This window comes from Stigmatopora argus, chromosome 1 (assembly GCF_051989625.1).
Source record: "Stigmatopora argus isolate UIUO_Sarg chromosome 1, RoL_Sarg_1.0, whole genome shotgun sequence".
NCBI lineage: Eukaryota > Metazoa > Chordata > Actinopteri > Syngnathiformes > Syngnathidae > Stigmatopora > Stigmatopora argus.
In genome coordinates this window covers 7,535,852-7,549,451 of record NC_135387.1, presented here as the reverse complement: position 1 = coordinate 7,549,451, position 13,600 = coordinate 7,535,852, and the positions used below count along the sequence as shown (strand labels likewise).

The following is a 13,600-nucleotide window of genomic DNA, read 5'->3' as shown; positions in this document are numbered from 1 at the left end:
TATATATATATATATATATATATATATACATATATATAAAATTTCCTAATTTTCGCCCTTTTAAATCAATAATTGTAATTTTTTAATCATTTTTTTCTGTTTTTAGTTCAAAAATCATTTTGTAAAATCTAGAAATATATAAAAAAGCTAAAATAAACATTGTTTTAGATCTATAAAAAACTGAATATTCAGGGCTTTTAATCCAGTTTTTTTAATCCATTTATTTAAAAAAAATCGAAATATTATATCTAAAATGGTCCGGCCCACGTAAAATCAAGTTGACGTTAAAGCGGCCCGCGAACCAACCCAATTTAGAGGTTTATTATATTTTTTAACATTCGGTCCTTTATTCATCCAGGCAAGGCAATCAAAGACACACATGTTACACTGTACAATGGCTAAATATTGTTCACCGCTTATGGAAACACAATATGTTATGGCCATTAAAAAACAGTACCAATAGAAAATGTATTAATGATATTTATGACCAGCTACTTTGAAAACCTTTTTCTCTTTTGTTTTGTCTCTTTTTCTCCTGACACATTCATCAGCTCCTGAGTAATCTCCTCTTTTGTTCGTTCAATAATTGTAAAAACCTCCACACTGCTCTTTTGACTTCTCTGGAATATGAAATTGAAATGATATTGTAAAAGGCACAAAATTAAAGAGAGATTAAAGAGTCCTTCAAGACAAATGTATCTTGACCTAACTTCTGTTTTCCACTAAAACCCCATTTAAAATTGACAACAGACCAACTTTAATTTATTCCAATATCTATTCTCCCTGAATTATAGTTTTTTTTCCCTCACATATATTTGCCTTGGACCTTTGTAACTATAAATATTTTACAAACACATCCTCTATAGCCCCACGGCCCCCTTCCAAATTATATTCATAATGAAAAAAAGAGTAAGGGAAAAACATTTCTGTGTCTTTTTGATGATAAGTGGCTCTTTATCTATTTCAACTGAACTATTTGCCTATTAATTAAACAATAAATTATGCATTCAAAACAGAAAAGGCCTTTTTAAAAGCAGTTAAAAAATAATTGGTGTCCGCAAGCCGCAGCACTCTTGTGTTATACAACAAGAAAACAACTTGAATTATAGCCACTAGTTTGTTTTTGAATAGCTACAAAGAAATCATAGCCAACACTTGAAGTTCTCAAGCCATCATTCCAGGTATAACCAGCCATAAGAGAACAGAGACAATAAAGCATAGAATGACGAATAAATTCCTGCCAGATGGGGGTGGGATATTGCTTTCCAGTTAATATGTGGAAGTTAAGAGGGTACTGCTTAATGAGACATGAGCAATCCTTGAAATCTGATTTGTGATTAAATTAAATATTGGAAAAATGCTGTTTTTCCTATGTAATTTTTATTATTTTACTATTTTTATTATTTTGAATGATGAGCATGTTAAAAAAATATATGCTCTTTCTAATGTATGATTTGTGCATCAGTGTTTCACTTTAATAAAGATGCTAGTCTTTTCCTTAATGTCACTTTGGAAGCGGAAAAAACAAAAGACTCGCTAAATTTCAGTGCTAACCGTGGTATAGTTGCAAGCTATGAAAATGTCGAAGCGAAAGCGGGGAAACTTGCTCACAAATTTCGGTTTCACCCAAAAAATAGAGGACAAAGGGATGTGAGGACTGGCAACAAGCTAATTCTTCAACAGATGCAAGGTTGTGGATAACTAACACTTGCTCAAAAACTATATAGGACCTGAAAAAAAACACTGGAAAGCCCTGTACAGCAAACAAAACATATCTCCCCACTTCATCAGAGCGTGAGAGGGGCTTTACTGCTGTAAATGGCATTGACAACAACAACAAAAATATTGCAATAGATTGCACAAAAAGAGCCTTTCATCGCTCCTTTTGTTGGTCTTAATAGAGCTCCATTAGAGAGATTCGACCCACGCACTGCCTAGATTAAATCAGCCTGTCCACATCATGGGTTTCTGGACCAACAGCAAAGGAAGCTGATCCCAGGTCTGTGTGATCACTTCTGTTTTGGGGTAAATGCAAATCTGTTGGCCAATATGCTGTAATAATAATTGTTAGCACTGTGTTGTGAGTTATTGCATAAAAAGCAGCATTTTTTTTAATTATTACATCTGTGGCCATTACACAGCTTGATTATTTTTAAATTATGAGGATGGTCGTGTGTGTGTGTGTGTGTGTGTGTGTTGCTATTGATTGATTTGTTTGAATCAACCCCTCATTAGACAGTTGTGTAAACGTTGCAGAGAGTTATTTTCCGCTAGCAATTTTCTGAAAATTGTGGTATATTGGGCACCCTGCCCGTTGACAATCGTCTCACCCAAGCCCTGTACAAATTTGTCACGCCACTGTCATCATTGATTTGTAATTTCTCTTATACATTTCTGCACGGTGCCAATAAATGGAATTTCCCAGTTTTACCTCTTCGTAGTTCTGGCTGCTAGAGAAGAGAGACGTGAAGGTGGAGCCGAAGCTTATTAAGTTGAAGAGGCAGCCTGGTACTAGACTTTTTAGAATCACCACCAATGCATCCTAGGATAGAGCATCAAACAACAAATGATTGAAAACAACATGGTGCACAGATTGTAGAAGAAAAAAAAAACTCCAACAAATTTGTCATTTGTTTCACCTTCATGCGGTTAATATTGTGCTCACTCATGCTTCCGCTACGGTCGATGAGGAAAATGAACTCTCCGTGCACTTTCCTAAGGTCAGAGCTACCAGATTTGAAATTTGGACAGAAGTTGAGCATGACGACAGGGTTATGGAGTATATCCTTGTGCAGTCGCCTGTGAATGGCTTCGACCTATGGAGCACAGACATGTCATACTAAGTGACTGTCGTAGCATGACAGTTTCCATGGAAACACATTTTGATGGGAAAGATGGTGGTACGAAAGTGTGAAAAGTCTAATGACCATACGGATGAAGGCTCTCATCATAAATCTCAAGTTTTGGGAAGCTGAGACTTGTGCTGTCTGAAGTTTTATATAATATAACATGTTCAAGCAACTATGTTTTATCTATATAAAATAGAAAATATGGCTGCTTTTTAGCACTACTGTAATGTTAAACATCAAAGAGTTTGTGCTTTAATTTTCTGTTTGCATTTTTCTCCCTTCTGTGTAATCAATGTGTGGTTGACAATCTCAAGAGCACACTGACACAACTTCCAAAAAAGCAGACCACACTATGGTGTGTTGTTATGTGAAGTTGTATTCTACTGCGGCAAACCACATTTGACAGTTGCGACATAGTTCTATCAGCTCAAGCACTCGGCTCAGATGCTGCGTGGCACTTACTTTGGTCTCATTGCTAGAATCCATCTTGGTGGCCTTGATGAAGTCGCTGCGCCCATGGACAAACTCATCGTACTCTTCCTGCGTCATGTCTCCACTCTCTACGAGCACTTGAGGCCCATGAGGTTCTGTAGGAAACCACAATGGGACAGGCTAAGTCAGAAGTGTTAGAAAAATTCAGATGCAATAGGTCAAAACATGAGCATGGCAAAAAGCTATCACTCAGCGGCGGTCCATGAATTTCCTAGCGACGCCTTCAGCAAATCAATCCAACCTGTAGATGACTGCTGACCATTCTAGACTGCAGTCTGCCTTTTGTTCGAAGTCAGCTGGGAGGATGCACCATACAGAAGGGGAATACATGTTGTTTTCAAGATAATTTCTCAATGGTGCTCAACCATTCACTTTCTTTGCTTTTACAATCACTGGAGCCCTCTAGGGGGACAATATTTATGCCCTATGCATATGTTCAACAGAATTATAAAGAACTCATTAAAGTCCACAAATGTTTCTTGAGTTGTAAAATTAAGCTTTAGCTTAACTACGACAAAACAAGATGCAATCTTTTGAAAGACTAGAGTAATTAAATAACTAGCCCACAATTAATGCATCAGTCCTGAGGAAAAACTGTCACAAATCGTACATGAGGGTTGTGTAAATATCCCTAGAAAAAACTTATAAAATTAAAATCTGATTTGTTAGTGTCCTCACGAAGAATAAAAAAGCAACAACATTTGCAGTAATTGCCTCAAAATGTTCCGGGAAAAGTATCATGATTCTTGTTGTGTCCTATTTGATGAGTTATTTTTTTTAATGAGGCTGTGTATTGCATTTGAAAAACAGGCAGGGCTTTTTTATTTTTGAAGTGACTGCAATACACTTCCGCACAGATCCAATGGTTTCAACGATAAATTTTCAATCCTTTGTAATTTAAATATTGAATTTATGTTCCCTATCCGTCTGCCCTATCTAGCTATCACCCATCCTTTGTAGTAGGGCACAACTGACTGCTGATTTGTTTGCCAACTAAGGCACTATGAGATGACAATGCATCAGCAAACAAGTCGCATCTGGGAGACCAGCAGCCCAGGCATACTTTTTATCAAGACGACACCAGGGGGAGAGAGCACCAACAAAGAGCCAAAGCATCTCACCCACACAGTGGCACCCCCAGATGGATTTATTACAAGGACTTTTTTGTGGCCTTCATGCATGCAACATAAAGCACACTAATCCATCATTACTAGCCTAGAAGAGCCTTGGAGTGAGGACTCAATCCTCTTAAAGTGTGACCTTGTAGACGCACCGCTAGGATAGATGAGGATCTGAACAGGACAGTCGTAGGTGTACTTGTCCGCCAGTGTGACGACCACGCTGGTGGCTGAGCGGGCCAGAGGGTCAGCATCGGCTCGAATGGCGTGAGATGGGCTCTCCACACCTGCACGGTATAAATCTTCATGTTACACTCTTTTTTTACTTTAACCTTCATCTGCTACTTTAACATAGACATAATGTCATGATGCGATTGGCTGACCACCAAAGTCCCCCGCCTCGTTAGCTGCAATAGGCTCCAGCACCCCCCGCAGCCCTTGTGAGTAGAAAGCGGTTCAGAAAATGAATCAATCATGATGTCATGAGTCAGGCTAGTTGTTAATTCCACCTTGTTACATCAAGCGTTTGTGTTTATCTTGGTTTGTGTACAACAGGGGTGCCCAACTTTGGTCCTCAAGGGCCCCTATCCAGTCTGTTTTCCATATCTCCCACCTCTACCACACCTGAATCAAATGTTCAACTCATCAGCAAACTGTCAATAGGCTTAATAACGATCCCAATTATTTGATTCAGGTGTGTTTGGTGAAGGGAGACATGGAAAACAGACTGGATAGGGACCCAGACCCGGCACCCCTGGTGTCCAACATCCTACCTTCCTATCCTGCAGGTAGAAACCTTTTGTGGCATCATAAATAATCTCTTATATTCTAGTGTAAGATTGATTCAGGTCATTCCAGAAGTTATTGTCCTTAAATTCTTGAAAACTAAACCCTGATTTGTTCATGTTTTCTGTTACTTATCAGTAATAGGTAATACAAGATCAAAGGTAAGCTCAGCTAAGAAATCAATAAATTTGTAATTTGATGATTTTTTTGGTAATTAAATTAATAGGTATTATCTAAGCAATTGTAACTGGCTAACTACTAATGTATAGACAGATATAAGTCTGCAATTAATAATCATTTTATACAATAAAAAAATGAAAATAGGATCAATAGATCCTGGAGCGGCCTGGAGGACCAGTGGTTAACCCGTTGTCCTCACAGTTCTCAATCCGAGGGTTCAATCCCAGGTGGGTTTCTACTTTCCTGTGTGGAGTTTGCATTTTCTCCCCGGGCTTGAGTGGGTTTTCTCTAGGTACTGCAGTTTCCTCCCACATCCCCAAAGCGTGCGGCTAGTTGAACACTGAATTAATTGCCCCTTGGTATGAGTGTGGGAGTGAATGGTTGTCCATCTTCTTGTTCCCTGCGATTGGCTGGCCACCAATTCAGGGTGTTTGCTGCCTGGTGCCCATAGTTGGCTGGGAAGGGCTCCAGCACCCCTGCAACCCTTGAATTGGCGGCTTCTACAAATGTGCACTCTGAGAACAAGTCCTAACCACATAAATACAAACATTAACTGGGACTATTTCTCAAACACTGACCTGCCAGGAGATAGGGTGCTCTTATCTCCAGCTGAAAGTTAAACTCGTAGTCCATGGAATTAATAGTCTCATCCTCCAGCATAGCAGACAAACAAAAGTGAGCTGAGGTATGGGCACGATCGTGGGTGCTGTAGCCACACTGCTGTTTGTCCTTACTAAAATAAGGGAAATGCCGACTTGAAACATTAATTCATGACTAAACATTTTCACAATGTCCCTAAACTCTCTTAAAATACAAATATTAGTAAAAAATAAAAATAAAAACATGAAATGTATGTGTTTCTTACATTCTGGAGAAGTTTTGGGATAATCCTTGCTCCTCGTTGATACTTTGTACACGTGGCGTGCACACTGGTGGTGTGCTCACACTAATGCCGCCACTAGGCAGAGTGGAGAGCTCACAGGAGGTACTGACCAGAATTTGGACCGTCTCCAAAGGAGGAATTGTTCCGAGGTTTACGACTAGCACTCTCCTCTCCAAATCCTCATCCAAAAGTATATGTCCTGGAAGACCAACTTGATTAAGTCTCTTTAAATTGCACATGTGTAAATGCCACTTGTCTGGTTTGGCTAAAAACATAAATGGACGATGGTCCAGAAAACACTAGATGGAGAGATTGATGCAACTATCAAACAATGTATATTGAATTGAATTGAATGGAATTGAATGCTTTTTATTGTCATTATATAAGTATAATGACATTTAAAGCCGAACCACGAAGTGCACAAATATAACAACAAACAAACAGACGAATAAATAATAAATAAAAAAGTAATAAATAGATAAATAGAGATCAGCAGAGTGGGGCGGCCTTGTTCCGTCGGAAGTGCGGAATAGTTCATTCGTGCACAGTGCATAAAAATTAATTGTTCAAAGAACCCTTTTTTTTAAATCCACTACAGATCAGTCATATTCAATTTAAACTACAAAAGATTCATACATGATACGACAAACAATAAGAACTGTTTCTTTTTAAATATTTACTTATTATTTACAGATTACAGGTGTCTTAACTCGTAACTCCATTGCCATTTTGTGTGGACCACAAATGTAAATCATGTAACTTCTGTTTATGTTTCTTGCTAAAATAATAGCAAAAGAAAATTTCTGTAGTCTTTGTTGAAAGATCAAGGAATAAAGTGTAATATTTCATGCTTTCCCAAACAAAAATATAAAATAAAAAGGATAATATTTCACATTTTCCCTTTTTTAATATAAGTTTAAACAACGAATAGAGTTCTCCCCCTCCCTGTCTTTTGCTTTATTAATGATTTTTTTAAAATAATTTATATTTATTTATTTTAAGAATAACATAAGTATACAGGAAGTCGCTAATGGTGTAGTGGTACATTTGTGGGTTCGATTCTTGCTCAGTGGCGGTATGATTATGAAAGTGAATGGTTGTTTGTCTCTGTGTGTGCCCTACAACTGATTGGTGAACAGTTTAGGGTACGTGTCAAAGTGGCGGCCCGGGGGCCAAATCTGGCCTGCCGCATCATTTTGTGTGGCCCGGGAAAGTAAATCATGAGTGCCGACTTTCTGTTTTAGGATCAAATTAAAATGAAGAGTATAGATGTATATTAAATTTCTTGATTTTTCCCTTTTAAATCAATAATTGTAATTTTTTAATCCATTTTTTCTGTTTTTAGTTCAAAAATCATTTTGTAAAATCTAAAAAATATACAAAAAAAGGTAAAATAAACATTGTTTTAGATCTATAAAAAAAACGGAATATTCAGGGCTTTTAATCCAGTTCTTTCAATCCATTTATTAAAAAAAATCTAAATATTATATCTAAAATGGTCCGGCCCACATGAAATGGCGTTGACGTTAATGCGGCCCGCAAACCAACCCGAGTTTGACACCCTTGGTTTAGGGCTATTTCGCCCAAAGTCATCAAAATATGATCCAGTTTCCTGCGCCCTTGAAAAGGCAAAATTTGATGGATACGTGAATAGTTGCTAATAGGATTTTGCCCATTGTTAGGTCATCAATGTCTCAGAGTTGAAAACCGTAACACCTATGTGGGCACTGAATACGTGGTGTAATATCATTTATTGCAGCGGTCCCCAACTTAAGACACAATTTGTGGAGGTGGAGTTGGTGTACGAACGACACCCACGACGGCAAAGAAAAAAAACAAGTCCCAAGCATAATAGCATAATAACCCCTTTTAAACTATTACCTCCCATTAATGGCATTAAACAATGCCCAGTTCATTTTAAATGAACAATCCCCATTTCATTTTAAATGACCGCTGCCATTCTTCCCAGTCAAAAAGGTTTGGACATCTATGACAGCCAGGGAGTTAATGGTGGCTTTGACCTGTGTTACTCAGAGAGCCAAATACATTTTTGATGTGGTACTCTCTCTGTAAAATGCTTGAGAACCATTGATCTGATTATTATGAACTGTGTTTGTACAAGCGCGTAATATTCTCTAAAATAGATAGTCAACTCACCAAAGGCGCTGGGCAGGCTTCCATTTGGTGTGGTGCATGAATTTTGGTAACAGTCATCTATCTTGGCTTTGTCCTTAATTTGCAGTGTGATAATCCGACTGGAGATCATCGCCTCAAAACCCACAACAATGTTTTTTTTCTCCAGCGGGTAGATGAAGATACCTGCAAAAGAGGATGTCAAAAAACATAGGGAAAGGAAAACGATCATAAAGTGTTGCCGATTTATAGAGGACTTAAAACTTATCTCACCTTCAATGGCATGATCCTCGATATTTTCATATGTCATGGAAGCGGTCATAGCTTGAGTGAAGCCCCTGACACACGAAGTGACATCGGAGACGCTGAGAGGTAGAGCGCTACGATTCTCCTTGTTAATGAGTCCAGGCATGGCACTGCGGTTAGGAATATTTCGATGACAAAGAGGAACAATCATTGTAGGGCAATTATAAACGCCATGTAGATGACGAGAAGATATGGTGGAGCTTTCCGGACAATGGGTCCACTTCACCACATTTCATCTCATTTTCTGAACCACTTTTCTCCTCACCAGGGTCGCGGGGGACACCCTGAATTGGTGGCCAGCCAATCGCAAGGCATGAGGAGACAAATAACCATCCATTCATGCTCACATTCCTACCTAGGGGCAATTTAGACTGTCCAATCAGCCTACCAGGCATGTCTTTGGAATGTGGGAGGAAATCGGAGTACCCGGGGAAAACAAAATACTTAATTCACATAATATGTCATTAAAACAGACAGAAAACAATAAGCATAACAATTCTAAATTATCCAAAAAGTATAAAGTATAAAACTCAATTCTTGTAAGAGTAACTATGATTAGAACAATATTACATAAGCTATTGAAAGCGGAGTTAACTCAAGACAAATTCATTCATTCATCTTCCATACCGTGCAGCACCGTAAGGGTTGTTGGGGTTGCTGGACCCTATCCCAGCTGACTTTGGGCAAAGGGCAGACGACACCTTAGACTGGTCGCAGTCAGCCGTAGGGCACACAGAGAGGCAGACGTCCATTCGTACTCACAAGCATACCGCCACCTGCGGAAATCGAGACCACGCCTGCCCGCAGCGAAGTCAGGTAAGTGAATCACTACACACCATCAGGTGTCTGAAAACAACATAAAGATCCAAATCTTTGTAAAATATAATTCAGCCAATGAAACCAAAGTGATAAATGTTTGCCATGCTTATGCTTTGACTGATTGACTGATTGCATTACTCTTCAACACAAATAGATGTGTCATATTTTTTCAATTGGCTAATTCAGCTAGTTTTAATTTGTTTTTTATTGTGGCTCTGCTAATGATTATTTTTTTCTATTTTTAAGTTATTTGTGCTGCTTGGGAAACGCTCCAAATTCAATAAACATCGACCCTGTCAACCGGATGAGACCAGATAACAATAGGAAGTGACCGGGAATCAACAGGCATTCACTGGTAAGTGAAATAAACTGTTAAGTAAATAAACTGGAAGTAACTCGTGGGAGTTTACCAATCAGCACAGCAAAACTCTCCTCACTGAGATTTTCTAGTTTTAATTAGAATTGGTAACATTTTTAGTTTATAAAATGTATTCAGTCATTATGAATTTTGTTATGTTTTTGTGTGTTAAAAGGTTTACTGGGGGTGTTTGAGCCTATCCCACCCAACTTCAGGCACTAAGCGGGAGACACCTGATTTGGCGGCCAGCCAATCGCAGGGCACAAGGAGACGGACAACTATTCACGCTCAGATTCATACCTAGGGGCAATTTAGAGTGTTCAACCTGCCTGGCCTGCATATTTTTGGGACCTGGGAGGAAACCAAAGTACCCGGAGAAAACCCAAGCAAGCCCAGGGAGAACATGCAAACGCCACACAATGAGGACTGACCTGGGATCGAACCCTCGACCCCAGAACAGAGGCTGACACAGTAATCACTCGGTCACCGGGCTGCCCTGATTTGTTAATATTAAATAGAAAATATTAAGCAAAATATAAAATCCAAAGGATTACTATCTTAATTTTAACACATTGGTTGGTTTTGTGAACACACAATACAATTATAGTTTTCTTCTTTAAGTTCAGTTAGGACTAATGTATTTTTGGGCATTTTATTCGATTTCTTTAATAATAATAACCTTGTTCAGACAACCTTGCTCCATGCAATAGAAAACGAATATCAATAGACAGGAATTTAAAGCATTTTCTTTTCAACAGATTTTGTTATTCAGTAAAATGTTTAATAAACTATTGACATTTTATAACCAAACTGTATTGAACGGCCAGAACTGATCATGCTGGGTTCTGCTTTTTTTTCCTACTACTTTTGCAACTATTTCTTTCATTTCACCTCTTTAAAATTAGTTATCCATCAGATGTGACAAAAAAAAATCAAAAACATGCTTTGTGGTTTACCACTCCATATTTTTTTTTACCAAACTGTCCTGTTTAATGGACCATTATAATTAAAAAAAAAACCACATTTTCCAAATTCATGCGATTCAGTTTCATTGTTTCATCAGTGTTTGTCACTCGTAGCTAAAGCAAAACTGGTAAAGAAAACAAAGAATCAACACCACATCCCCACCCCCCACCCCACCTAAAATGCATTACATGTCGTCGTAACCTAGAAACACAACACTGATACAAAGAGAGAGAATATGATGTGTAAATTATGTGTGAAAGGCAGCAGTCCCAATTATGTAAATGAATCAATAAAATCCCAGATGACTCGTGTGCATGGCGCTTCATTGCTCATGTTGCACCCTGCACCTGCAATTTGGGGTATGCACACAAGCAAAGCTCCATCAGGGCATTTGATGTAAACTTATGACGAAAGCCATTACCATAGAGACAGTTGAGCAGCTTGCTAGCACGCAGGTTGACCGGAAGTCAGCTGCAAATTTCTTGTCTATAAGGCGACAGCGGAAGACATGAAATGGATTGAAAAACACTGCAGTGGCCAATTAGGATTTAATTAGGTGAAAGGTGTTTTCTCACGCAGTAAAATCTACGGTCTAACAGGACAAATTTCATAGTAAAGATGCAAATTGTTTTCGCAAATTAGTCAGCTGTACTTTCGTGTGTTTTATCAAGGTTCCTTCCATATTTGAATCACCGTATTTCCCGCATTATGAGGAGTGTGTGCGTTCGATTGGTCGCCGGTCTTTTGGTCACCGGTCTTTTGGTCGCCGTCTTTTGGTCGCCGGTCTTTTGGTCGCGTTGTTTTGGTCGCCCCGACCGTGACAACGGGCGACCAAAAGACCGACGACCAAAAGACCGGCGACAAAACAAAGTAAAACAACACGATCTACGCATCAATAAAAGCCAACAATGGCCATGAGCAGTTTCACTGAGCCGACGTGTGAGTGTTTAAGAGTTTGTATGTACATGCGTTGTCCCTTTAAGAAGCTACGTCAGTCAGGAGCTTAACAAGTTCTCCAACAAAAAACAATAAAAGTCTGGGAAATTTGGAGCTTTTCTTTAGCCTAATAATTACTAGGGCATTAAGTATGACTAAATAGTAATTCGCAGTTTGTATTTAAGGAATTTGAGCAACTATTTAAATGGTAATTATCACTTACCTTCCGGGCGACCAAAAGACCGGCGACCAATCGACCGTGTACCATGAGGAGCAACGTTTCATTCATTCATTTTCTGAACCGCTTTATCCTTATTAGGGTCGTGGGGAGGTGATGGAGCCATTCTTTAGCTGACTCCGGGCCGGAGGTGGGGGACACCCTGAATCGGTGGCCAGCCGATCGCACGGCACAAGGAGACGGACAACCATGCACACTCACACCCAAACCTAGGGGCAATTTAGAGTGTCCAATCAGCCTACCATGCATGTTTTTGGAATGTGGGAGGAATCCCACGCAGGCCCAGGAAGAATATGCAAACTCCACACAGGTGGACTGATCTGGATTTGAACCCAGGATCCCAGAGCTGTGAGGCCGACGTGCTAACCACTCATCCGCCGGGCCGACGTGCTAACCACTCATCCGCCAGGCCGCCGAAGGTGCAACTAAAAGGCCTCAATTAACTCAAAAGCCGGCACTGCTATTTTATAATCTGATGTGCTTTATATTTGGATTAATATTGATTAATCACCTCATCGCATCTCATTTTCTGAACCGCTTTATCCTCATTACGGTCGCGGGTATTGGTTAATCAGTGTATGAATTTTCTTTTTTGTTAATGCTTAACACAACTCCTAACTACTACTACTATTACTACTACTACAGCCACTAACACCACAACTACTAATACTGCTATTTATAATCCAGTGCGGCTTATAGTGCGGAAAATACGGTGCATGCAGACGGCTAGCCATTGACGCTCATACTCATACGTAGGGGCAATTTAGAGTGTTCAACCAATCATCCTACCATGCATGTTTTTGAGTTGCGGGAGGAAACAGGATTGCCCAGAAAAAAAACCATGCAGGCCTGGGAGAACATACAAACTCCACAAAGGAAGGTCTGAACCTGGGATCAAACTCTCAATCCCAAAACGGTGAGGCCACACCCGAACCAGTCGTACACTGGGCCACCTTGTTTTAATATATATCCTATAAATGAGCCTAGAGTGGCTCTTTCCAAAAAAAAATTACACTTTCTGGTCTATGGTTGTCTGAGTCCATCCCCATAACTGCACTTGCTCATATGACTCATCTGTCCTCACCCAACTCTCGGGGTTTTGGGAGTATGGTCAGAGCGCTCTGAACTCATTAGTGTCAATGCAGCGCATCGCTGCTGTGGTAACCACCTGTTGAAAAAGATCAGGATATGATGGCTGCAACATCAAGATGCATGACTCACTGGCCTTAATCATCTCTCTGACCTTTTTCTATATTGTTTTACAGAGAGAGAGAGAATTCACATATGTAGTATTCATTTCTTCAAAACCACATGAGATCGTTGTACTCTTACCTTTCATCTGTGTCAACTGACCCTACACCGACGAGCTCGATGATTCCCCAAGTCCACCGATGATCAAAGATCTCCTCCCGCCGGAACGGCAGCTCTATCTCAGATCTGCGCTGATGAAAAGGACAGCTGCTTGCTACAGGTGGTGAGAGAAGTGAGCCGCTTGGCAAGAGAAAATAAGGCTGCAGCAACACTCCACCTAGAGCA

At 39.6% G+C, this 13,600-nt stretch overlaps 1 protein-coding gene across 3 annotated transcripts in view; it reads right to left on the bottom strand.

Moving 5' to 3' along the window:
• The window catches only part of vwa5b1 (von Willebrand factor A domain containing 5B1), a 37,190-nt gene extending 23,611 nt beyond the window's left edge, over positions 1-13,579 (bottom strand). For 2 of the 3 annotated variants that reach the window (XM_077624148.1, XM_077624223.1), the window contains exons 1-9: positions 9,375-9,550; positions 8,715-8,857; positions 8,466-8,627; positions 6,291-6,507; positions 6,004-6,158; positions 4,615-4,746; positions 3,312-3,436; positions 2,640-2,816; positions 2,432-2,542 (exon numbers count right to left, since the gene is read on the bottom strand). In XM_077624148.1, the coding sequence (XP_077480274.1) occupies positions 2,432-2,542; positions 2,640-2,816; positions 3,312-3,436; positions 4,615-4,746; positions 6,004-6,158; positions 6,291-6,507; positions 8,466-8,627; positions 8,715-8,857; positions 9,375-9,499 (1,347 nt within the window). In that variant the 5' untranslated portion in view covers positions 9,500-9,550. Of the gene's footprint in view, positions 1-2,431; positions 2,543-2,639; positions 2,817-3,311; positions 3,437-4,614; positions 4,747-6,003; positions 6,159-6,290; positions 6,508-8,465; positions 8,628-8,714; positions 8,858-9,374; positions 9,551-13,396 lie in introns of those variants that run through there. The other variant, XM_077624306.1, reaches the window with a different exon arrangement.
• Positions 13,580-13,600: the final 21 nt, after the last annotated feature.